General features: G+C 36.3%; 1 protein-coding gene across 29 annotated transcripts in view; it reads right to left on the reverse strand.

The window, feature by feature from the left end:
- Positions 1 to 27,027, reverse strand: part of PARD3 (par-3 family cell polarity regulator) — a 665,533-nt gene that overhangs the window by 195,651 nt on the left and 442,855 nt on the right. For 13 of the 29 annotated variants that reach the window (XM_027073797.2, XM_027073787.2, XM_027073792.2 and 10 more), the window contains 4 exons: positions 23,620 to 23,771; positions 22,523 to 22,567; positions 16,680 to 16,907; positions 2,488 to 2,719 (listed from right to left, as the gene is read on the reverse strand). In XM_027073797.2, the coding sequence (XP_026929598.1) occupies positions 2,488 to 2,719; positions 16,680 to 16,907; positions 22,523 to 22,567; positions 23,620 to 23,771 (657 nt within the window). The remainder of the gene's footprint in view (positions 1 to 2,487; positions 2,720 to 16,679; positions 16,908 to 22,522; positions 22,568 to 23,619; positions 23,772 to 27,027) is intronic. The other 16 variants (XM_027073800.2, XM_027073798.2, XM_027073796.2 and 13 more) reach the window with 5 other exon arrangements.

The raw sequence follows: 27,027 nt of genomic DNA on the forward strand, positions 1-27,027 counted from the left end.
CTGAGACTCTGCTTGAGATATATTCCATTCTTCACTTGGTGGTGTGTTGATCTCCTAGGAGAAGTAACTCTGTTTTGTGGAACTTGTACATTTCCATGGTATGGCTGATTTTAAACTGGCAACACAATGTCGTAAAGGTGGAGCTGGGGAAAGCTGTTTATGCACCAGCATAAAGTGTTAGCACCATGACAGTGCAAAAGGGGTAGATAACCTTGAAAGCAGAGATCATGATAAAATGTGATAACATAATTAGGAAGTGGTGAATTCTGAGTATTGCTTTTGATTTTTATGAAACTTATTTAATTTTTATAATGGCTGTGTTTGGCAAAATTTCTAAACATTGAGCCACTGGTTCTCACAAGCCAACATGGGTGGATTCTAGCAAACCATTGATTCTACGTTCCCAGAAAGGTATGAATATAGTGATTTTCTTTAATAGCTGCTCTTAAACACTGGGAGAATACAAGCTTATTTTTTAGTAAAACAAAAAACAAATTAAACAAACAAAAAAAACCTTTAGCTCCTGTACCTAACCAGAGAAGTTGGTTTTTGAAAATATGCAGGCCTTTGAAATTACAAATGGGTCAACTTCTTAATCACAAAGCTGGCTCTCACTACAGGTTGCAGGTATAATGTACAGAATTTGATCTAGAGAAAACATCATATAGTATTTTACAGAACTTTTAGCAAAAAGGTGGTTGTTGGGTTACTAGCCAAGATCTCTTTGAAACATACATGTCCCCAGGCCCTCACACTCTCCACTCCTCTGGCCGCAAAAGGAAAACATCTACCAAATGGCCTCTCTTATTCTGGAGTTGTATGTTACGGAAAAAAATAATTTGTAATGAAATAATTTATAACATATTTTATAAAAACAAACCAGAAATTTTCTTATTTTTTATTCCACAAGAAGAACAGATCACTAGGTCTACCTAAGAACTGTTGGCTGATGAAGGAAAACTAACAAGCCATTGGCTTTCAGTGAGACTTCAGGAGGGCACTTGGATGAGACTGCACTACTTGTTGAATGTGTAAGTCTCCGGGAGATACCCTCCCCTTTCGTATTCTCTCATTTAAAGAAGACAGTAACATATATTCCTTAAATTTTAAAGGATGGGCAATGGTCTTCTGTCTGTGCATTAGGTAGGGGCCAGCCTCGGAGCCGTCAGTTTGCATATACAAAAGGAAACACTCCCTGGCTAACATAGAAACTGAAATAAAGTGGTAGTTAGAGCAATTTCATTCTGTAAGTATTCTTGGACATGGAATATAATGAAGAAAGATGATCTGACTGAAAACACATTCAGGAGTAGTATATAAACAAGAAAAACTCTAATGTAAAACTATGAGAACCCCAGTGTCCTGAAGCATCGGAGATGGAAATCTCATTGTATTTAGATTAAAGCTAATGTGGCTAACAGCCCAGGCTTTGTGTTACCTACCTCTATAGTTACTTCTTTCAGGCACTCGATTTAATCAGACGTGTACAGAGCACATCTGTTGTGTGGTGTGGCCTGCAGGCTGTGCCCTGAGTCCTCAACTTTGCAGGCTTGACATATCTTTAACTCCTTGAGTTATTGAGGTCAACCTCAGGATCATAAATCAAGAAATTCCATGAAAATAAAAATTCTTGTTCCCATTTTGCAATTAAAAAAAAGTTAAAAGGAAGGGATTCCTAATACAGGGTAACTGCTTTTTGAAGAGTCAAGTGGCTCTGCTGTATGTTTTCAATTTCAAACCATCATCTTGATATGTTTAGGGGCTTAATTTATGGAACAATCAAGCAATCTTTATATTTAACATTAAATGCCTGAATATTATAAATCACCTTAGATGAACATTTATGGGGGAGTTTCAGTACAACTTCTGAACAACTTGTCACTTTTACTGTGTAACAATGATTTGTAAAAAAACGATATGCTAAGTAATCCCAGAGTATAATTTAGGGACACAAAAACAACTGTCAGGAAACAGCCAGAGACTACATTTAATGAAATCTTTACAGACTGAAGTAATAAGTATTAAATTAATCAACACAGCTTAATTGAAGCTCTATTTGCAACATTTTTTATTAGACTTGTTATTAATGAACCTTTAAATGCTACCACTAACTTGAGTTCTATGTTAAATTTAAATAATGAACCATTGTTCACACACACAAAAGAACAAACACTGCTTTAATAGCCCTTTGTCTCCATGGGGCTTTTACTCTTCTGCATAGCTAAAATGAAGACTCGTCCTTTCTTCCTTTCAACAGTTATTTACATGGTTGGCAAGATCTCATCTTTAAGGCTGCTAAAACGGTCTGAAATAACTAAAGCAAAATTCTGTACAAATTACAAGTATAATAGCGAAGACTGAAAATGAGAAAAGATTTGTGGTGGACCTCAGAGATAATGTTTGCAAGTCTGTGCTTCTCAAATTTAGTATTAACCTCACACTCACGTATGTTTAGCGACCATCTGTTTTGGGTTGTTGAAGACTTACCTGAACATGTCTCCCAAGCCCTTCAGCATGCCCTTCTTGGCTTTCATTTTGTCTTTATCCTTGTCTCTATCTTTCTTCTTCTCTTTTCCAGCTTTATCTTTTCTCCTATCCATCTTATCGCCTTTCTCTTGGTTTCCATTCATGTGTCTCTCCAAAGAATGCGAAGGCTGATCACTGGCAGTGGATACAGACTCTCTCCCTGATCTTGAACTTTCTTCTGTGTCTTCTTCCACTTGGAAGAGAAACAAACAAACACACAAACAAGGATAAGGAATACAGTGAACCAAAAGAACAAAGAGAAGGAAGCTAAAATACATGGGAAGATATTGCTTTCCCACATTTTCTACTGCTGTACAGCCTGCTATCAACCTGGACTGCAATGCTATTTACTTTTTTTTTTTTCACTTTTTATTTATTGAAATAATCTCTACACCCAACTCACAGGCTCGAACTCACTACCCCCAAGATCAAGTGTCACATGCTCTTCCAGCTGAGCCAGCCAGGCGCCCTTATGCTATTGGCTTGTGAGGAGAATGAGAACAGAACATGTGATGTGGATGATTACCATGCACAGGGTATTCCTATGTGAAGATCATGTGCCAACAGAAAGAGAGAAGCCGCTTCTGGCCAGATGCTGATTCACTTGGGGTAACCTCCTCCTTGATATGCAGCATGCAAGCTGGAGGGATTAGTAGGCCCTTGGCACACAGCATAGACCCCTCTGGGTCCTGTGGGCTGGATTTGCAAAATGCAAAGAAAACAAGCAGTTCCTCAAGTGCTTCCTTTCCTCATGGGGACAGATAAGGTAGATCTAATCTGGCCCCTCATTAATTTGTGAAACTGTGCCATTCGCTAGTAAGCACACCAATTTCAGCACAAAGACTTCTTTCTTCAGGCTCCCAAATATGTCCGTTTGTGATTTCTGAACAGAGAAGACTGATCTTTACAGTTTTTGGAGCTTCTCCTTATATTGTCATCAAATAAGATCAACATCATAAGCAAATGCAATTATATCTTCTAATCCTAAATAACTCTTCATGTCCATCTACAAAGGTGGGTAAAGTCAGGAAAATGTGAAAATCAATAACCTCACACTCCCCTGAAGTTTGCAGATACAAAATTTACTTAGTGATAATAATATTCCATTCTTTGAACCAGCACTTAATAAGCGTATGGTCCAAGGGAACTTCAATACCCCAAACTTTTTTTTTTTTTAAATTTATTTTAGGAAGGCTCCATGCCCAACATGGGGCTTGAACTCATGACCCTGATATTGAGAGTCACGTCCTGTACTGACTGAGCCAGCCAGGCATCCTGCTACCCTGAACCTTTTAATTTGAAAGAATGACAAGAAAACAAGAGTAGGTTTCCACCTAGCAAAAGAATTTTGAGAATTTCTCTATTAAAAAACAAATGTATATACTAACAGCCACTATCATAAATCTTTTCTGAGATTGGTTGCCTAAGATTTTCTTCCAAATATCATAACAATGATTGGGGATTCAGATTGCCCCTTGACTTCTGAGGTCATTTTATTCTTGTATATCAACAAATAAAACGTGAATCGACGTTTTTGAGCTTCTTCTAACACAGAACCAAATAGAACAGTTAAGCCTCTTCTCAATATTTCACAAAGAACTGACCTCTAAGACAAGTAAATGTATCTTCAAGTGAAATTCACGAAGTCTAGCTTCTCCACCACAAAGGGACAATTCAGTTAGTAATAGACAATATGAAAGTATAATAAGACCAGTTAAAACAAACTCAGTATTCTGCTATTAAACCATCACAAATCTGAGAAGTGACTATCAATAATGGCATGACCACTGCAAAGTGATAAAGTTTTTTTTTTTTTTAAATGCCAGAGCTACTTAGGATAATACCAAAAAAAAAAAAAAGTGTCCAATTCCTTTTGTTAACACATTTAGTTAGCCATGAGCCAACAGGGGCACATGGGTGGTGCAGTGGGTTAAACACTGACTTTGGCTCAGGTCATGATCTCGTAGTTGGTGAGTTCAAGCTCTGTGTCAGGCTCTGTGCTGACAGCTCAGAACCTGGAGCCTGCTTCAGATTCTGTGTCTCCTCTCTCTCCCTGCCCCTCCCCTGCTCATGTTCTGTCTCTCTCTCAAAAATAAATATAAACATTAAAAAATTAAAAAAAAAAAAACAAAAAAACATGAGCCAACATATTTCTCATCCCAGCAGGTCATGCCTTAGTACAGCTAAAGAATAAAAGCATCACCATGTCTAAATCCGGAAGGTACTTTGGAGGTCATTTAGACCAACATCTTCCATTTCTTGCTGAGGAAACAGAAAGGTTTGGGACCAGCACAGTCCCACTCTGGGGCTCTTCCTAGTCTCATGTCCCATACGGTTGTACTTCAGCAAGACTTTCATGCATTTCTTTCATCAGCTCTGTTTGTGATTGCTCAATTCCATGCTTCATACAACACATGTCGAGGTCATCTATCACCCACTCACTACACAGTCTGTCCAGAAGATAATTCCAGCAGTCAGCATTGTATTTCAGAAACCTATTGTCAATCCTGTGTATTCATTTAATGCTGTGACTTGTGGCTCATGTTGATGAAATCAATCAAGAACCTAGATCAAACGTACACAAACTCTAGGACTGATTAGCAACCATGAAACTGATTTTAGAAAGGTCTGCCTCCTTCTGCACTGGGTTATCTGAATTGTGAACCATTCTCCTGCTCCAAAGGACATTGGTAATTTTTTTTTTATTTGCTTTTCTTCCTGTTGGTTAATTAATATATAAATGGGAATGGTACAGATTTGATAAAGGATGCCAATTACAACTTTCAGATGGGCATTGCTAGTTAATGCTTTACAGTATTTCAGTATGCTCTATTTACAGTATGCTTTCAGTAGCCTTACAAATAAATGCTGAGTTAAGGCTGTAATTGTTTTGGTCTACACAGAGCAGGGAAAGAATATCCTGGTCAATTAGCCCAATGACTTGCTGATTATATGCAGCCTTTCCAAATGTGACTCTCCCAAAAGAATATAAATATAACTTTAGCAGGCTTAAAGCATCTTGTCACACACCCTTACACTTGGCTCTGTTGTACCTGATTGCCAACTGCTGTTTCAACCCTTTGGGAAACAGGTGTGGCCTTAACTTTGAGATAATCGTCCAAACCATTATAAAACAATTCTCAGAAGTTCTCAGGAACTATAAAACCCAAGTTTATTGGTATACTCAACAAAGATAAATGGGTGCTAGTGAATTTTCTAAAATTCCTAACATCCAAAACTCCTTTTATGCATACTTGCATAACTCTTTGTACAAACTTTTATTATTGTACTTCCCATCTGACATGATTACAAGTCTGCCTCTCATTCTCTAACTTCTTCTAAAATGAGGACTGCCTGGCAGAGAGCAGCTGCTCATAAGAGGTGGTTCAGATGAAAGACTACCAGTAAACCTGACTCATGACTTTATCCCAACTGAAGTTTTCTCCAGTCTCTGGGTATCACTGTTCTTCGAGTTGCAGAACAATACCTATTTTCCTCCGATCAAGCCTGACAAAACTAGCCACACCCCAACTACGGCAATGTCGGGAAGGCCCACTAGACTTGGTTTTGCTCTAATCAGTTTGTACTATTTTTCATGTGATTACTGTTAGTGCTATGCGGATTGTCTAATGGATTTTATAACCCTCTACAATATCTGAAACTATAAACAAAAAATGAGCTCAATAAATGTAAATGACTTAGTCTTCCACAGCAACCATTATCATAAATCATGAATGGAAGTATCAGTAGTGGTTCTGCTAGTTTTCTGCCTAATAGTTTTGGCAGAAGTACAAGGGCATATGTCGGCTCTTGGCTCGGTAATAGAATAAAGGCAGTGCCTTCACAACTGACTATATGCTGAAGTCATATTGGTTGCCAATTCTTTTCATAGGCACAATAATTTTCTGGTGTATGCAATACAACTTATTTTCTAAATTGGGTGAAACAGAGAAAATTAGTATTAAATTATTTATTAACTTCGGGTTTTGTAACCTCATTTTATAAAATCAAAAATCCTAATTCAGTTTCCTGCCCCAAGCAAGTGGACTGTTTTAAAATGATACTTGCACATTTGAGAATTCTTTATGCTTATTCTGAACATTCTAATTTAGATAATACATTATCACAGAAACTCTTCTGGGGGTGTACTGATTTAACTAATCCCTTTGAATGCCAACTAATTAAAAATATTTAGCAATATGTGGCTTCATATGTACAAACATAAGATGTTCTTTTAGAGTATCGTAGTATATATGCTTCAAACTCTAAAATTATTTGATAGAAAAAAATAAGTATCTCTCACTTTGCCCTATACCTATGCAGAATTATGGTGATTATCCAAAGCTTAAATAAATTGGTTAGGCATCTTTAATTTTTTAAACTATGTATATTCAAGGTCACAGATATACTGATCGGGTTATTTTTTAAATTTTTGCAGCCAATGTTTGTACATTTAGTAATATTACCTTTATAATAAAGTACATAAAATATTTTTATTCCCTTAAACTTAAAGGAAACCACAAAAAAATTCATATAAATATTTTTTTAAGTAAGAAAAGTACTGATAATAGGAGTAAGTGGCTTGATCTATTGTGTTCCTACACTAAATTACAATGCAAGAACTAATTATAAACTTATATTTAGATAATCTATTTTAAATGCTGTGTTTTACATTTTTTTCTCTTGAATTGTGCTCATCTTTAAAGATTATTTGATTTCATTTTGCAGATAGCCTACACAAGGGAAGATGATTATCTTCTTCCAAACAAATAGAAATTTCTATTTTTGCCTAACATTTCTATTTTATCCTGCTCCATACACTGAAGTGTGCCACGTGATTATTTATAAAGGTAGATACTGTTAGGTATTTCCTTTAAGAAGGTATAATGTGAAGATGCTTATGTCTCTTTAATGCAGCATAGTCATTCTGCAATTAAAACACACCTAATTACCATGTTTTCAACAGATGCAAATGCAGCTCAATTAAAATTCTAGTCCATGTTACAAATTAAGCTACTTAATTCTGCAAGGTATCATGTTAGGACTGGGTCACCAAGAAGTTTGGAAAAGATTGGGCACTTATATGTTAATGATTATGGAGAAAATGACTTTAGGTTTCAATTGAAACTCAAAGTTCTGCAGCTCATGCCATAAATAAACACTTCTATCTAGTTATCACAAACATTTTACTGTCAAAAATTGACTCTAAATTACATGGTCATGAGAGTCTTTTCTCCCCCATTGAGAAGCAATGCTACTGTTGATACTGTAATGATCTCTGTGGGTTGCTTATCCACAATACATTCCCCCTTTCTCTTTCCTAATAGAACTCTGATCGTGTTCAGGAATGCAATCTAGCTCCAAGGGGTTAACTCAGTAATATACCAACCTATGGGTGCCTGCTGCTTGATTTAATGGACCAGTGTTACTAGTCCAAGAATGGCCCCATCAGCCATGTTTGGGGAGATGGCTCACTCCCCTCTGTTGGATATGGACAGGAAAGTAAAAGGTCTCTGGGCCTTGCAATTACCCTCTGGATAAGCTGAGTTGTGGATATTGCAGCCAAAAGGGCAGGAAGATGTTGGATCTTTGCTAATACCACTGGACTATGAAATCAGTAGTCCTCAAAGCTGCCCAACTCCAGAGCTCAGCAATGAAGACAGTGCATTTCCTCATGGTTAGAGCTGGTCTGCGTTGGATTTTCTACTAAACGCAGCTGAAAGCATCCTAACAGGTACATTGTGTAAATCAAACTTTAGAGCAGCTGTGGAATATCTACAGTCTATCACAAGTGTAAGAGTTAGCAGTTAATGTAGAGCTGGGTAGCTGTGACAACTTTGCTAGAATTAAATGATTTGTTCAGACTTCCTACTAGAGACAAATAAATTGTTCAATAGATAGAAACAGAGAAATACAAAATGAAAATGATAATATTACTTCTTAATCATCAGTAAATAAGTTCTTTCCTCTGAGGGCACAGCTCAAAGAAGCATCATTAAGTATTTGTTGAGTGAATGACAGAATGATTGAACAAACAGCCAATCACATGAAAAACTATCCTTTACTGCCCTCCATTTAAGAAGGACTACTGTAGGTATTAGAAATACCTAATGATAGGATCACATACTCTTAATTTAAAATTTATTTTAGAAGACAAAAAATTAAATGGAATTATTGCACACAGTATGACTAAGTCTTCAGAATCTATCTTCTTAAAACTTAAAATGAGTAAGTTACAATAAGACATTAGTAATTGGAAAATTTCACTGGACTTAGCAAATCCACTGACCCCTACCAACTTCTATGGATTAATCTTAGGTAACAAAACAAAAGCAAATGTAATAAAAATAAATTGAGGACTGTCAGACTTCCAGGCACTGCAAAGTCCTACACAGGATTCAAGAACTTTGGGGATATAAATATTATTTCTGTTTCTTATTTAAGTTGAATATTTTGACTTTGGAAAGGAAGAAAGATGTGGAAAATGAACAGCTAGTGATACAGATGGTGTCGAATAACAGGATCTGCTTTTCTGGACTCTGACTTTTAACATTAGAATGATGAGCTCTTGGCAATGGAAAAACTTAGCTTTTTCAGAATGTTTAAAAAAAAAAGCTGGCATGAAGAATGAAACATGAAGAATTAAGAAGCTTTTATACTCAAAAGTGGGGTGGGAATAATAACTGACATGATGAAGAACCAAGAATATGACCGTGAAGACAGATGAAGGAATCATGTGACATTCAAAAGTGGTATCAGAGAAGTGCTTTCAGCAACTGGGGGACAATTCAAATAGTAAATAGATGATTCCAAAAGTGCTCTATTCTATATGTATATTCATTTCATTAAACAAACAAACCAACAAAAACAGCTCTGTTTATGTTGGAGTGAGGAGTGGGTAGAAGGGTAAAAACCATTAAGATCGCTCTTCCAAAGAATTTAAGACTTATACTAAAAACCATTCTTTGCTTCTACTTTATATTCTAAACTTCTCTTTAATCATCCCTCCAAATGAAACAGGTAAAATGCTCCTGAAGATACTGGTAGAATGTCACCTCCATTATCCTTCCCTTCCCGAGAGAATGCTACAGAACAAGTACAATGAGGGTCGTACCCTCAATTTTCTGAACCTTGCACATTTCCTTTTGGCATCTAATTGATTTTTACATTCAAATGATGGTCCACAGTGGATATTGCTTCCTCTCCATGGGGACAATGTACAGTGAAGCTCCAGGCTTTCCTTTCAACAGACCGAATGGATTGGCTACACAACCAAAATGGCAGCACTCACAATTCTGTTGGAACTTCCACTAAAAATTTTACTTTTAATGAAGGAGTGAGCTTTGTGTCAACTGTATATTTTAACAATACATAGAAAATTATTTAGTGTCAAAGAAAGAGATTCCAGGTCACTGCTCTGACTCTTAAGTGTGTGTGTGTGTGTGTGTGTGTGTGTGTGTGTGTGTGTGTGACAAAATACAAAATAAATAACACAACAATGTACAAATGTGATAAAGTAGTAAATGGCTAACAATGCTCTATTTTGCTATTTATTGAGAAATCAAAATGACTGTCCCCCAAAAGCCAGTGTTCTTAACTACCAACCAATCCATATTGGGGAATCCACAAAAATTTCTTGATGCTAAAAAAATGCTTTACAGTAAAAAGTCTCAGAGACATTCTGTAAAATCAGGGCTTTAGAAAGTCAAGGGAACACTAGATTGCTTGGGAAACAGTTTCCTGAAGAAGTAAGATAGTCTAATGTACACATTTGAAGGCAGGGGCAAAGTCAAGGATAGTAAGAAGATACACTTCGTGGAGAGTGCATGGTCTGGACAAGAATGAGCATGGAATCTTGAAGTACTCGGAGAATAAGAATGTGATTACAGAGTTTACTCAGCAAATCTAGAGACAGCATGACCAATTAGAAGATCCTAACAATAATTTCAGATATTAAATAATGAGGGTTTCAGTTAGATTGAACAGACGGAGTGAAATTAGTAGATTTCATGGGGAAAAATTAAGAAAGCTTGGTAATGGAGTGATTACACAGTATGATGATGATTCTAAGTTTCAGAGCCTGGAAGTGCTAATGAGAAAAAAATCACATCATCATCATCCATCTTTCTGTGTGAAATGCTAAGCGTGTAAATGCATTTTCTTACTTTTCTCTGGCATTGCCAAGCATCATTACTCACCTGGATTATTTCATTACTGACATATAACTGATTTTCTTGCCACTGACACTGCTACTTACCATCCCATCCCTGATAACCATCCTCTATCCTACAACCCCAGCACTCCTACTCTTAGTTGAAATTCTTCAAATGTTCTTTAAGGTCCTTAGTATAAAATGCAAATAATTTAAACAAGGTTGTGATCTGTTTTCCATTTTCATCCTAAATCTCATTCCTCATTATGCTGCCACCTGCACTATATACATCAACCTTAATCCAACTATGGCAATCCAGGAAAGGTCACTGCTCATGATGTTTCATATACTCCTTATGCATTGCAGGTGTAGACCACTCAAGCAATGGCAGTTATCTCTACCAATACCTTGTCTGGGAAGCCGTCCCCCCCCTACCTACCTATTTGCTCTAATTCCACATAGGCTAAGTGGGGAGCCCAACTTTTGGTGCCATGGTAACCTGTGTGTTACAATGACCCTTAACCACATTACTTCTTAAGTATTGGTTTATCCACTGGGTTGGACTACCCTGTGCCCCGCAGGACCTTATAGCCTAAAAATCAGATTTTAGGTGCCACAACTCATTAACACACACTTAAATACTTTAAAGTAGTTTCAGTGTGAGGGGCTTTCCCATTTGGAAGTTTAACCTTCTAGAAAAATCACAGGACTATGAATCAGGAAGTATGTACTCTATGATTCAGTTTCCCAAGTATGCTCTTGGTCAACTATTTAAATACTTTTTCCTTATCAAAAAAGTGTTTGAAATGAGGATTCTATAATTCAAACACTTCCTATGTGACTTTTCATTGTACTTTTAGCTTAAGTTAATTTTCCCCTATGGAAAGAAATGTGAGGAATAGCTTTGGCTACTTCACATGCTTACAGCCATACTGCATTGAGAAACTTCCTAAAATTAATAAAAGCTCCTTCTCTTCAATTGCAGGTGATATTTAAGTATACAAATTGGCTTAAAGGCTGGGACAGGCTATTCCTGTTCCTAGCATTTCAGAACAAAAATTTTTAGAGATCAGCATCCAATTGTATATATTAATCAAATAGGAAATCTTTTACAAAGTACTCTTTGAAACCCCTATCCTGAATTTTGTCACAGATTTTCTATTTTCTAATGGGTTTTGCTTAAGATAAAATTAGGCCTAGTTTGCATATTTTGCTCAAATAACTAGTGATGAAAGTGGCTAGCCGTGTCTGGAATGCTGATGGTAGAAAATTGAAGATATCAAATGCAACATACTGTTTTATAACTAATAAGCAAAAAAAAATTACCCTAGAATCTCTCATCTTAGCTGATTTACCACCATAAATTTACCTTCTTCAAATCTCCTATGGCTAACCTAAGTTATGTATATTTTAGAGCAATGTCCTTTTTTATCTCCTGAGAAGAGTGCTATAAGAAAAGTGGGCGAGCTACTCAAAAGCAATTTGTCTACCATGGCTTGTCTGTTCAAGGCATGTAGTTATCACGTTTAAAATTACAAACTGCATCTATCTTAAAATCAATAGGTACAATTAATAAGACAGTATTTGATTTCATTGTGTTTCACTTCCTGACCCCAACAAAAAACTGTTACTGTACTGATAGGAAGACTTACAATTTGGCAACTTTTAACAGGAAAAAAAAAGGGGGACCATATATTTTTCAAAAAGAAAACAAAGCAATGTTATTGCATGTATTTTCTTGGTAGCAACAGAAACTGATTTATTATGGGGGATGCAGAAGCCACTTGCTGAGATCCAGGCAGGGTATGTAATTTGCATAGAAAAGGGAGCAGATTGTAGATGCCCTGACCTGTCAAGCACAGGTAGGGCCTCGGAGATAATGGGTCCCAGAATACAAAGCTCCATCTCGATCCAGACAGACACACACAACATGGTAAGGCCAGATGGATTAAATGAGAGACAAAAACGCTGGCTTCTGCCATCTCCACAGGAAGAACGTAAGTGTTACAGAAGATGACAGATACCAGATACCACATGGAGGCCGCCCCAGTCTCTTGGCCCCCATTGTTGTGCCCATGCCATGATTTCGACACTGCTGAGAAGAGGCAAGCCTGTTCTGAGCCATAAAATATATTCACCAGGGAGATGCTCAACCCAACTGACAAGAGCAACCAACCATGCCTATGCCTAAGCATCTTACTTGTGAAGAAGAAAAGGGGTAACTTGGGGTAGATAATAGGAGACTGGGGCAGTGCTTTAATCCAACTATGGCAACCCAGGAGCCGTCTGTCCTGACCACGGGCCTTGGCCCACAGCCTTCCAACAGCAGCCCACCCTCCATCTCCACACATCTCAGGCACACCAATAGAGTAACAAAGGGACTGTCTGTCAGGTCAGTGGTCCTCTTTTCAGAGCAATGCTCCATAGTAAAAGGGCATGTTCATCTCCCCCGGTGGCTGTGATGGAGTCATACCACAGCACAAGAAAGCACCCTCTGCTAGAATCCCACGGAGCACAGACAATGGCGGGATACTAGACTCCCTGGCAATGAGGGACAGCACGCTCAACAGCAAGGATGTGGAGGACAACCAGAAACAAGAAGGTGGACCCTCGGAAGCCATAAGGACAGGAAGTATGCAGACCAGGCCTTGAGAATCCAGAAGCCAGACTCTGAAAAGGACGGTGTTTAGGGAAACAAAGGAAGAGCTAACTGAGCTGGTCTTTCTCACAACTGGAGCCATAGAACACCTTTTCATATCCAGTCATATGTAAAGGTGCCTAATGATCACCAGCAGAAACACCAGACCTGAGGGACTTTTTTTTAGACTTTGCTTAGGCATCAAAGGTCTAGTACATGCAGGCTCAGTGTGGAAAACAAACAGGAATGATGAAATGACACCACCATCCATCTTACTGCATACTGAAAGTCTCTCCCCCCTTGTCTCCACATGCACACAATGGTGCTAGCTAAGCAGGAGCTCACTTATTGATGTCACGAATATTCAGAGTCCTGTGATTTGCCAGACACTGTGCTTAGTTACACAGGAATAAAACAGTCATGGTGATGTCGTCTTTTGTGGACCCTATAGAAGGTGAGAGAGCCTAGCAGGCAGGAGTTAGATAGGTAAGTGAACAGGTACACAAAATCATGGAATGTTACAACTAGAAAGGACCTCAGAAACCATCTAAATCATCTGAACCAGAGATTTTCAAGGCTTTTCTAAAAACATTGCAAACTACCCTTTTCTAATATTAACATTTACAGAGAACCACAATGTAATAAAAGTGACTTTAAAAACCCACAAGAGTTGAGGCAACAGAGTGGGGACAGCAGGGTAAAGGGTAAAGCCGGTGGCTCTGCAGAGTCCCTGCTACTCAGCCTCCCCCTGACTTCTGGACCCCTCCAAAACCACAGAGCCTCCCCTCCTGACCAGGCGTCACAATGCACAGTTTGAAAAATCCATGACCCCATTGTCCAAATCTTCAGTTTTACAACGAGGAACTTAATGCTCAAGCCTTTTGGGTAGTTTGTCCAGAATCCCAAATTCATCAGAAAAACATGGACAAGGACTCAAGTGGCCTGAATTCCAGTTCAGCGCCTGCTGTAACTCACTGGCAGGGTCTCAACAGCTCACATTGCAAAAGTTTGAAATGTACAACAGCTGCCTTTTTTTTCTTTTCTGTTTTTTTTGTTTTTTTTTGTTTTTTTTTTTGGTATCCAGATTTCAACAGACCGGTCTGGGGGAAAAATTCTAAAATCAGGACTTTTGGAAAACACAGCACTCTGGTTGTAGGTACACACATTCACAAGACTCTTTCTCTTGTCCAGAACTTCAGCTTTGGTTTATAAAACATAATTTGTCTATTTGCTGAATGAAAAGTTGTAACATAATGTAGTTAAATCAGTTATTTCAAATTAGAAAAGGAAACTAAATTTTATATAGGGACAAATTTAGATCCCTATCTACACTGGTGAGAAACTCTGAAGGCTGTCCCCATTACAATTAAAAACATGTCTTATATTGAGATATATTCCATCTCCTGATGCATTTGAAATGAGTGTTATATATGAGAAAATTACATTTTATGAGGGAATTTAAACATTTTAACCAGAACAAGGAAAAAGTTCAAAACCATCATATATTGTAGAAGCTTAAAAAAAACATTGAAGGTTCAAAGTACTATATCTCTTATTAAATACACCCCCAGGACACACTGAGGCACGATGCTACCATAGGAGGGCTGCACAAATGATATTGGTTAGGATGGAAAGGAACCACAGAGACAGTGGGGAAAAACTTAAAAGGGTGGAAAGCTCGTAGGACTCAGGATCTTGGAGCCCAGACTTGGCAGCAAAAATAGGAAATATGTTCTTCATCTGGCAAGAATAGGCTGTATACATTTGAAAGCACTGACTGGATGGAGTGAAAAAACTCCATCCAGATTCAGATGAGGAATTACGTAAAGGGTCGGAAAGGCGCAGTGGGGTATAGCCATCCTCTCCCCGAGTTTTGCTTGGAGTGCTACATCATGGCCACAGTATCCATCTTTCCAAACACACTATATGTGCAATAGGCAAAAACTACCTAATTTTGCTTTAAACCTCCTCAGAATGTGGGGCACCTGGGTGGCTCAGTCGGTGAAGCGTCTGACTTCAGCTCAGGTCACGATCTCATGTTTCGTGGCTTTAAGCACCACGTTGGGCTCTGTGCTGACAGCTCAGAGACTGGAGCCTACTTCGGATTCTGTGTCTCCCTCTCTCTCTGCCCCTCTCCCGCTTGTGCTCTTTCTCTCAAAAATAAATAAACATTTAAAAAATATATAAATCTCCTCTGAATATGATTTTTATTTAAAAATCATTTTCTTCCCCACCACAATCTTCCTTAGGCATTTGTGACAGAAGCAGTTCACCCAACAGTTAAATTTCAAGTAAATTACAATCCACTTAAATTATCTCTGGTTTCTGCTTGAACTTTTGTGCAGTGGTTATCTCTAACTTTTCTAACAATGGATAGATGCATAGAGTCATGTTTGAAGTTAAAGACCAAAAGTATAAAGTAGTAATTATGAACAATGTACACTAACCAACAGTTTTTACCATTAGGATTCTTAAGTCTTTTCCCTTTTAAGTAAATATACTACTAAAGATATTTTCCTGATTTTTAAAACGAACAGTTATTTTTATGCCATGAATGTTTAATTATAAAGATAGCTCCCTGAAACGTGTTAATATAAATGCTACTTTTTTCTCAATATTCTATGGAAAACATACTGCTCATTTATATTAGCCTTTGACTTTCAACAATCTTGACTTAAAATATTTTGCAATTTTGAAATACACACATATACAAATATCTTGCCAGCTCAGATCAAGGAAAGCAAGAGTAATTCATAAAACAGAATAGGTTTTCAAAATCATAGATTATTACATATATTTGCTGGAGAGATCACATTATAGCAGTGGTTTTCAAACATTTTGGTCTTAGGATAGCTTTAAACTCCTAAAAATTATTAAGGACTCAAAATAATTTTTATGTGGATTATCTGTAACAGTATTTACTGATCTAAGACTGAGAAGATTTAAAAATATTAGTTACTTTATAAAAAACAAAATTAAAGGTTAACAGAAATTATGTTTTCATAAAACAAGGACTGTATTTTCCAAAGACAATGAGTGAAAACAGTGGCACTGTTTTACATTTTAGCAAGTGTCTTTGCTATCTGGCTGAAAGACAGATTCTTCTATCTGTTCTGCATTCAATCTATTGCAATATCTAAAGACTTGTCTCTAGAAAACCCAAGGTGTACTTGTGAGAGAATAAGGGTAAAAGGATAAATGACATCCTATTATTATTATTATTATTATTATTATTATTATTATTATTATTTAGTCCTCATTGATCCCTCTGGTACCTGGAGGGGAACCCTAGAGCATACTTGAAGAATTGCTGCTCTGTAGAGCTGTTTGTAACTTCTATTCTTTCAGAAATTATAAACTTACACGTCTCCATGCCTTCATCATCATCATCTACTGCAGGTTTATCATAAGACTTGTCAATGGCAGCTCTGAAGCTCTCATTGCATCCCCTTCCTCTGATTATTCGTGGCCGTGGGCGGTGGAAAGGAATATCCCCATTCAAAGTCACCTCAGCGACTGCTGTCTGCAGACTCTCTAGTGAGCTTGACTTCTTCAGACCCAGGGACGGTCCTACATCTCTGCTGGGGGAACCTTGGAGGTTTACAAAAATTAAAACGTTAGTTAGAATTAATGGTAAAAGAAAGAAAGAAAGAAAGAAAGAAAGAAAGAAAGAAAGAGAGAGAGAGAGAGAGAGAGAGAGAGAGAGAGAGAAGAAAGAAAGAAAGAAAGAAAGAAAGAAAGAAAGAAAGAAAGAAAGAAAGAAAGAAAGAAAGAAAGAAAGAAAAAAGAAAAAAAAAAGAATTGGTGGTGAAACTGATATCCCTGAATATCTACAGATTGCGGAAAACATCAGGGACATAAATAAATTATTCACTCAGTGAGTTCTAAGGTGTGGATGGAAATGTTATAAAAATAAAGGAATGGTAAAAAAAAATAATAAAGGAATGGTAACTAATTTTAATTTTTCCCAAATATATATTAAATTTGGTTTATTTTCTCTATCTTCTTAGGAAAAACTCTAAGTTATTAGTCTCCATGTTTAGCTCAAGAGATAAAATTTTGGTCAAATCATTTGCTCCAAGTATGTAAATAATCTAAAAGAAGCAGAATAACCCAGAGCTCACTTGATGAGAACGCTAAGGTAAGCAACCAACAGTAAGCTCTATAACTTAACAAATCATTTTTTGATAGTTTAAGATTATTTACAGTAGAAATTAAACTTTCATCTCAGTGAAATCTCTTCCGCATCGTACTGCACGTTCACACAACTCAGTAGGTAGAAAGAGCACAAAAGACCACATGTCACCAATATAATTAGGGCACCCTGGCAACAGGCAGGAACCTGAACCTGGAAAATATTAATGTTCTATTGGAGAGAATGATGGAAGATTTGAATAGAAACAAATTACATAAGGGCTCTCACTAGAGGGAAGTATAGGAGAGACCACGGAGCAGAATACAAGTCCATACATCTACAGGCTTGGGAACGATATCTGCTTGTGAAACAAGCAATGATCAAAAGGAAGAAGAGTTCACAATTAAGAAGAAAATTTCACTAGACTGGCAGGGGAGGGCTCAGGGAATTAACAAGTTGGCTCTGTTTCTTGAGGATATAGGGCAGGATGGCCTGAGAGAATACCAGCAGTACCAAGCTTTAAAAGGCAATCAAAATGGATTTCTTTAAGCAAGAAAGACAGCCTCATCCATCACTGCCTGACCTAGCACTCAAAGGCAGATGAAGTTGGCCTCTCGATGACTGAAATACCAGCTTGGTACCACCGCCTGGGCAACCCAGGTTTTAGAATTAGCTCGTCACTTAGACTGTTAAAAAGACAGGTACAAAAAAATGAGAAGGTAGGAGAGAGCAGGTAGTTTCTCTCTACATGGGGTCATCAAGCACATATGTTCATCAATAATTAAGGAGTAGCCTGGACATGTTATCATGTAGAAGGCAAATAATTATGACACGGGCTTTGCATGGCTCAGAGTACAAAACAGAATAAAAGATAAACTGAGAGTCAAAACAAGAATTATCTTTTAAAGATTCATTTACATGTTGCACCTAATTTTCGCAATGGGGTAGCAGTTGTTAACTTAGAATAAATATGTCAAAAATGTAACATAGGCAGAAAGGCAGACAGATGATTCTAATGAAGAAATAATATTCCATCAATTATTGTGCTTGGAAGAAAAAGATGATTTATTGAACTTTCTCAGTGCAGGATCGTATATATTTGATTATTTTATGACAAAAATTCACATGAATTGTTTCTTCCCAGGATGATCAATCTTACTTTTTCTCTTGATAGGCACTATAATTTTTGACAAGTTCATGTTCTAATACTCTAAAAGTCATGTCACAAGAAGGAAAATGAATTTGGTTCCAGGACTAAACAAAGAGTAAGAAATCAAGGAGTCAAACAGAATAGGAAAAGATCACTTGTGGGCAGGGACATTTACTTTATACTTTCAAGAATTGCCACTAGGAAAATCTTTCTCCAAATAAAGCATATATATCAATTTTCATAACTACCAGTTGTATTTGAGTTCTATAAACTCTGAGAAGGCAAATATTTGACACTTTATTGGGAGCATATAGGACATTTGTATATACATATGTATGTGTATTCATATCTATCTATCCATATTTTTCCAATAAAGATTTCATGCTTCATGTAAAGATTTTCATAAAAACATCATTTTTTTCTTCACAAAACATTAGCTGTACTCAAAGCACTAAACATTTTAATAATGAATTTCAGAAATCGCATGAGTATTTACTACAATAAATGTATATCTATATATAATGCATATAAATATTTATGTATGTATATATAAATACATATATATGTGTATGTATGCATTAAAATACATAAACAAAAGCAAATCTGGTAAAAAAATGATGAAACTATAAATAAACAATAGATATTCTGTAAGCATAATTTAGGACTTACCTATCTACTCTTCTCTCTGAAATTTTAACACTGTATTATAACATGTTCGTGATGATGTGTATTGTGTAGACAGGAAATCAATGAATTATTGCATCTACATTAATGTATGGTTGAAAATCTTCATAGTAAAAAGTTATACAAAAAGTCAAAATTTGTAATGTGTGAATCTACGAGGGATCAGCAAACCATGGGCCAAGTCCAGAGAATCCATTTGTTTGCATGTATTCTGTGGCTGCTTTCATGTCACATCTGAACTAAGTAATTGCTACAGAGACTGGTCTGCAAGGCCTACATTATTCACCATCCAGTCCTTTACAGAAAGAGCTTGCTGACTTTTTATCTGTAACAAGGATATCAAATATTTAAGTATGATATTTGTCAAAGAAACTTTAATGAAAGTTTTATTAAATAATACCTTAAGATCCCTGAATGAGGGCTACCGAGACCCCTGACATTATAAACTTAGCACTTTATTAGTGGTGAAAATTAAAGATGTCTTTATATAAAGTATGGGCTAAAAATTAGTTTTATTTACACACACACACACACGCGCACACACACACGTCTTTTAATTGTAAAATAATATTCTAAAGCTCTTTATAAATCTTTTGGGTCATTAGGATACTTTGGTTATTTTTTATATTCAAGGATTAAACTGTTAGAAACCCATGGGGCATCTGGGTGCCTCAGTCGGTTAAGTGTCCAACTTCAGCTCAGGTCACGATCTCATGGTTTGTGAGTTCGAACCCCACGACGGGCTCTGTGCTAACAGCTCAGAGCCTGGAGCCTGCTTCGGATTCTGTGTCTTCCTCTCTCTCTGCCCCTCCCCCACTTGTACTCTGTCTCTCTCTGCCTATCAAAAATACATAAAATGTAAAAAAGTAAAAAATTTAAACTGTTAGAAACCCAATTCTCTTCTTATTCTTGTTCTCTCTTTTCTTTGATGAAGAAAATCCTCCCCTCCTCCTGCCCCAAATATCATAACAGATCCTTAAATCCAGAAATAGAGGGGAAAATCATAATCGTACTATTTTCCCTAGGCCTATTTTTCTATTCCTACCTAATACCCCACTTGCCAAAAAAAAAAAAAAAAAGTAGAGGATGTCTTTTGCAAGGGCGAAGGGAAATGGAATTCAATTTTCATTATGAAAGGCTTATGGCTAGACAGATGATCTAGGCTAAAATACCACTGTGACTCTACCAAAAACCTTTGGACTAAACTGTAAAATCATGATCATCTTAGCAATTCAAGTGAAGTGAAGAAAGAAAAATAACTGAAAATCTGTTCACTGTCTAATACAGCAGGGTGGAAAAGATCCTTGTTAGATATTTTATTCATGTAGATTTAAAACCGATAGACTAAAAGGTACTTTGGTGTCTATGCAATAATTTTTTGTCACAAGCTTTTCCAGTTTACTTTGGTAAGATAGATTGTACACAGTGGGTGGCAGGGGAGAAAAAAAGAAGAAGCTCTTTTTATCTAGGATCTAACATTTTAAAACACAATAAAAACACAAGATTCAATTAGATTATAAAATCTGCCTTCTCTCCATGAACATTATTTTACGTTTTCAGTTAAACTCTGGATATCTGGATATCATCATTATTTTTTTTTAATTGCAATAATGGTCTTTTCCTTTTAGTGGAAGTTAGTTAAATAAATAATTTCCTGACTGTACCTAACTGGCGTAGCATATAAAGTCATGTTCTTTAACCTGAGCAGTGTGAGTTGGTTTTTATGAACATTAATTTGGACAGGGCTTACTTCTTTAAAAGTATTGAATGTTATTAACTCCAAAACTAATTACTCATTTGCATATATGAACTATCAAATAGTTTTTCTTTAGCCCTGTTTCAGAGTTTGAGTGAATTTTATGTTTGATCAGAGAAATAACTACATAATAAGGGCTGAGGCTATAGTTAATTGCCTTCCACTATAGTTAATCCTATGATTTATTGGATGTAATTTTCACAATCTATCTTTTTACTCTACAGAACATGAAAACTTCAACCATGTCCACAATAATCTTTACACATGTATATAGATACATATTTTTTAAGGCTAAAATTAATTACTACTGCAGGTCAAAAAGGTGAATTGAAGCTAATTAGTGCTAAGTGATATGACTACATCATACTGGATCTAGAATAATTAAAACACTATTCCAAACTTATAACAATAAATCATAAATGTGCCATTGTACAAAATACATTACTTTAATTATACATGAAGACGTTCCTGTGATTATTTTCATAATATAACATAAAAAGTAAAATCTAATATAATGAAAAACCCAGTTCAATATAATCCATTGATTCTACACAATGGCAGCATTTTAAACTTCATTATTATTATTTTTTAATGCTTATTTACTTCTGAGACAGGCAGAGAGAGAGAGAGAGAGAGAGAGAGCGCATGAGCATGGGAGGGGCAGAGAGAGAGGGAGACACAGAATCCAAAGCAGGCTCCAGGCTCTGAACTGTCAGCACAGAGCCTGATGTGGGGCTTGAACCCAAAAACCATGAGATCATGACCTGAGCCAAAGTTGGAGGCCAAACCGACTGAGCCACCCAGACACCCCTAGGCAGCATTTTAGAAGCAAGCCCTAATGAGTTAAAACAAAACAAAACAAAACAAAACAAAACAAAACAAAACAAAACAAAAACCTTTGAAATAGGTTCACGTCAAGATAAGGAAACTTATGCATTACATTGTCTAACTCAATGTCAGACAACTACAAGCCAATTCTTGCATCTGAAGAAAAACTGAGGTTTTCTGAACAATGAAAGACAGCAATATTGGATTCTGTCATAGAGTGAAAAATATTTATATTTCTGCTATTATCCTTCAAATCAAAATCACCAGTTTGAGAACCATTATTTGGATATCAAGCTAGATCCCTAGTAAATGACTTAGACACTTAAGAGTTTACTAGAAGAGATACTGTTTTTAGGATTTTGATTTTTATTTAATTGCAACAAAACATTCCTATACAAATATAATTAAAATCTAGGTTGTTTTAGCATTTTTGAAACACTAAATTATATTTCCATTTAGTATGTACCACCCTGATAAATTCCTTCTAACAGGAAATTTTTCTTTTCTTGTACAATGTGATTTCCTAAAAATGAAAACATCCGTGCAAGACTGGAATATTTATGTTTACATGCAATATGATTGGCAGCTCTATAATTATGATCAGCTCCTTGGACCACAGTTTCTATGGCAACAGTCTAACTGTCCATTCTTACCTGCTTTCTGGTCATCCACTGTATTGAGTTTAGTCTCGTCAGCTACTGTTAAAAGGTAAATGTATACTGGTTAGCACAGTTAGTCCCCACAGCCCAACATGCTTCAACCATTCCCGGATCTTTCCAGTTAGGTGATCATTCTTAGGTAATATTTCATGCAAATAATATGAAACATCAAGCAAACATTCATAATCAAAAAAAGGGGGAAAAAGCAGTGTCTCCATGCAAAATGCCAGTCATTTCACAGACACGTGTGTTATTTATAAGTTAGCATATCATAATTAGCCAAGGCAATGCATCGCCAAATTTTTGTTTTATGCATGTGATAAATTAATGCTTTTAGTCTTGAAGTACAAACAGCCACCAGAGAACAGCATAAATAAGTTTCAGCTGATTAACAAAGTTTTTAAAATCATTTGATCGGTTTATAGATATAATTAATTACTTTACTTTTTTGTTTGCTTTTTGGTGGATTTGGATTTAAAAAGAGACACTACCTGATTGGTGTTTGATTGAACAACTATGGTTATTTTCCTCCTCTCATTTGCTTCCAAACACTTTCTACAATAAATATTCTCCCGAATTATTACTTTAATTAAATGCCTTAATTATCAACACAGAAGACTTTCTATTAAATAAACCTTAAAGAATAGCAACGAAATGAAGTATATCATGAAGTAACCAAATTCTAGACATGGATTGAGATAATGGTTTCTCTCCAAAACTTCTCCTTCTAGTTCATGAATCCCACAGCCAACCAAATATGATTTCAAAAAGTTGGTTTTAAACATCCAAAATGTTAAAACACTTCATCTTCCAAATAAAGATGCATGAACATAGCATGATATGCATGTGTTTGTTTCTTTGATTATCAGGAAAACATATATTTTAACATATTGCACATTATGTAAACATGCCACTTATGAGAAATATGGTTATCACAAACTCAGAGAAAAACTAATTTTTGCCAAATTGCCACATTTCACATTTATTTTTTCTATTGCTTAAAGTAAACAGACATGTGTTTGGGACTATCAATTTTAATCCGAAAGCATCTAAACCTTATTTAGATAAAGATTCATGGAGATTGTACTCACTACCTAAATCCATGCTTTTTGATTTTCGCGTTTTAACGAAATCCAATTGACTGGCATCTGAAAATTGCTTTGTGCGTTTTTCTGACATACTCTGGCGTCCAAATCCTTCTCGTTGAAAAGCAAGAACTGGATCAACATCTGGACTCAAAGAGCTGGTATGAAGAGAAAGAGAAACATAAAAATATTTACTAAAAAAGAGGACATCCAACTTTAGGAAAGATCATATATGCCCACATATGAAAGTTATATATATGCATATTCCCCAGAAATGCTGAAACAAAAATATAGTCCATTGAAAAAACAACAACGAAACAACTGTAGCTGAATAGGAGGTGATGGGAAAATACAAAATTAATTTAAGTGTAAAGTCATTCTTTCTCCATGTGAGTTCTCTCCTCCCTTATTTCCCTCAGTTTCTTCACTCTGTTCCCTAATACATCATTATTTCTAAGTGACTATCAAAAATAAGCCTGGTATATTTTAGAAAATGGAAGGATTGAATATCTGAGGAAAATTTTCATATATGAATACAAATATTGACAGCATACAAGGGGCTCTATGAATTGTAATCAAATAGAAGTTGTAAAATGAGTATGTCTTTAATCTTGGATGTCAGAAACGTAGAAAAAAACACCTTTGTGGCAGGTAGTTTCATGAGAATGTAGTTTCTCAGCAATATTTATTCAATGGAGAAGAAACCAACACAGCAAATCTTTATGAGAACCTATTCTAAGGTGTTGTGCTGGGTACCAAAGTCAGGAAAGGAAAAGAAGAAAAAGGTCTCTGTTATCTACAAGTTCCTAACAAAAATACTACAACAGAAGGACCGAGCCAATGCTGTGGATGCACAGATGGGAGAACGAACAGTACTGGAGGGACACAGGAGACCAGATGACATTTGATTTGGGTGACACCAACACAGAAGTCCAAGCAGAGATGAGGAGGCACACAGCAAACCATTGGTAACAGGACACAGTTGGAAGTGGAAAGGGATGACACAGCATCACTCCTATTCGTAAACTATCTGTGAACACTTTAAAAAGGACCACAAGGGGGGCATGTGGGTGGCTCAGTCAATTAAGCATACAACTTCAGCTTCAGTCATGATCTTGCAGTTCGTGAGTTCAAGCCCCTCATGGGGCTCTGTGCTGACAGCTCAAGAGCCTGGAGCCTGCTTTGGATTCTATGTCTCCCTCTCTCTCTGTCCCTCTCCAGCTCATGTTGTCTTTGTCTCTCAAAAAATGAATACATGTTAAAAAAAATTTTTTTTTAAGCACTTCTAGGTGTTCTGACCAGAGTTCATACAATAAAAATGGTTTTTCTCTGTGCTGAGCACACTAAGTCAATCGCTCTTTTGTGTCAGCGCCCTGCCACCTTCCTTACCTGGCCAGGTAGGAGAAAATCCTTCCACAGCTAACTAAACATACTAAGAAGGTCAGTGGCCACTGCCACCATGCCAGCAGAGTTTATGACAGCCTTCCTTATGTTTCTGATGGAAGCAAATTTCTCTCGCTTTTATGGCCGTAGAGAATTACCATCCACACAGGTAAAGGAAGAGTGATCTGGTTTGGATATATATCAAAAATGTAGCTGCAGTTTACTGTGCATGAAATGATAGTTGGCTCTTAGAGAAGAGCTAAATCCAAAATTGTGAAAAGAAAGACATCAAGGAAAATGCTTTGCTGCCAGGTTAAGTGACCTGAAATGTTTTGAGCCTACTGTATTAATAATGCTCAATAAAGAGAATAGCAGCCTTACCCACCTTAAGAGGCCAATAAGGGAATTCAAGGACATTATGTAAAAGCACTTTGTAAACTGCAAACCACTATACAAGGTAAGTGATTATCACCCCACAAAGACTTCCTATCTCAAATTATCAATATAATACAAATTATAACAGAGATGGGGTCCTTAAAAACACTCAAGGATTCTGAACAGCCTTTCCCAATCTTTTCCACCAAGTACAGAGTAGGGCCCCTAGGATGACACAAGATAGGTGCCCCTTACTCAGAATTTAAGGAAGCACTTTCAGGCTCAGGCAAGTAGAGGGTCAACACCTGACAGTAACTCCTTCCCTACATTTTGTATCCTGGTCACTTGGCTTGTCTCACCCTAGTCCTGGCCCAAGTATTGAGAAATTAGAAGATGTATCCTACAGGCCCAGAGAGTTCACCAAGAACAGTTTTATTTTGTAAAAGACTATGTTATATCCTAATAAATGTTTTCTTCTTTGTACTATACACTTAATCTTTTCATTTTTTATATACCATATTTTTTCTGTAAAACTTTGAATAAATTTGGTGTACTAAGAAAAAGGGTCATGTTTATCTTGAAGCCTTCAGTGCCCCTCCAACATATCACTATGATTACATACTGTGTATACATATATGTGTGCATGCATGTAGGTATTTATAGCTATAGCATACATTATATATATAATTACACATTGCTCATATTTCTTAAATTGATGTATGCTTATATATTATGCTCTTGTAGTAGTAGTCAGGTACTACTATGCTTACTATAGTTTGCTTATAATTTCCAGAGCACATATACCCCAATTAAAAAATACAGTCCTAGGGGTGCCTGGGTCGCTCAGTTGGTTGAGTGTCTGACTTTGGCTCAGCTCAGGATCTCACAGTTCATGGGTTGGAGCCCTGGGTCAGGCTCTGTGCTGACAGTTCAGAGCCTGGAGCCTGCTTCGGATTCTCTGTCTCCCTCTCTCTCTGCCCCACCCCCTCCTACTCTCTCTCAAAAATAAATAGACATTTTAAAAAGTAAAAAAAAAAAAAAAAAACAGTAAAAATAAAATGCTAAAAAAAGGAAAAATATAGTTCTAGAAGTAAAAATTAAAAACCCATAGAAGAACTATGATGCAATTTTGCAAGAGTAAACTCTATATTATCTATTTTCAATAAGAATAATTATTTCATATGTTGAAAGCTGATCTTTTCAATATTCTGCTCATGAAATACATATTTAATAGAAATTATTGGTAAAAGCTTGTTCAAAGAAATACAAATTGTTGGTGCTAATGTTACCTAAATACCACACATCAGCATATTTTTTAAACTAATGTCATATCCTTGGAATGATGTTGTCACTAAGATTAGAATTGCCGGTTTACCTTGTTTCTCCTTAAAAACACTATTAACGTTCCCTGAAACAATTAATGGAGTGAAAAAAGTATATTCTACATTAACAAATTAAAAGTTTAGCCATTTTACATATTTAGCCTTCCACAATTGTGCAGTGAACTGTAAACATACACAATTTAAAATGTCAAATGAGTATGTGTGTTAATAAGTCTTAAAATAACTAAATATTTTTAAACCATGACATAATTAATTCTTCCCTATCAATATACCCATTAAACTAATTTTAGACACAATAAACAGTACACTAGAA

Source organism: Acinonyx jubatus, chromosome B4 (assembly GCF_027475565.1).
Source record: "Acinonyx jubatus isolate Ajub_Pintada_27869175 chromosome B4, VMU_Ajub_asm_v1.0, whole genome shotgun sequence".
Lineage (NCBI taxonomy): Eukaryota > Metazoa > Chordata > Mammalia > Carnivora > Felidae > Acinonyx > Acinonyx jubatus.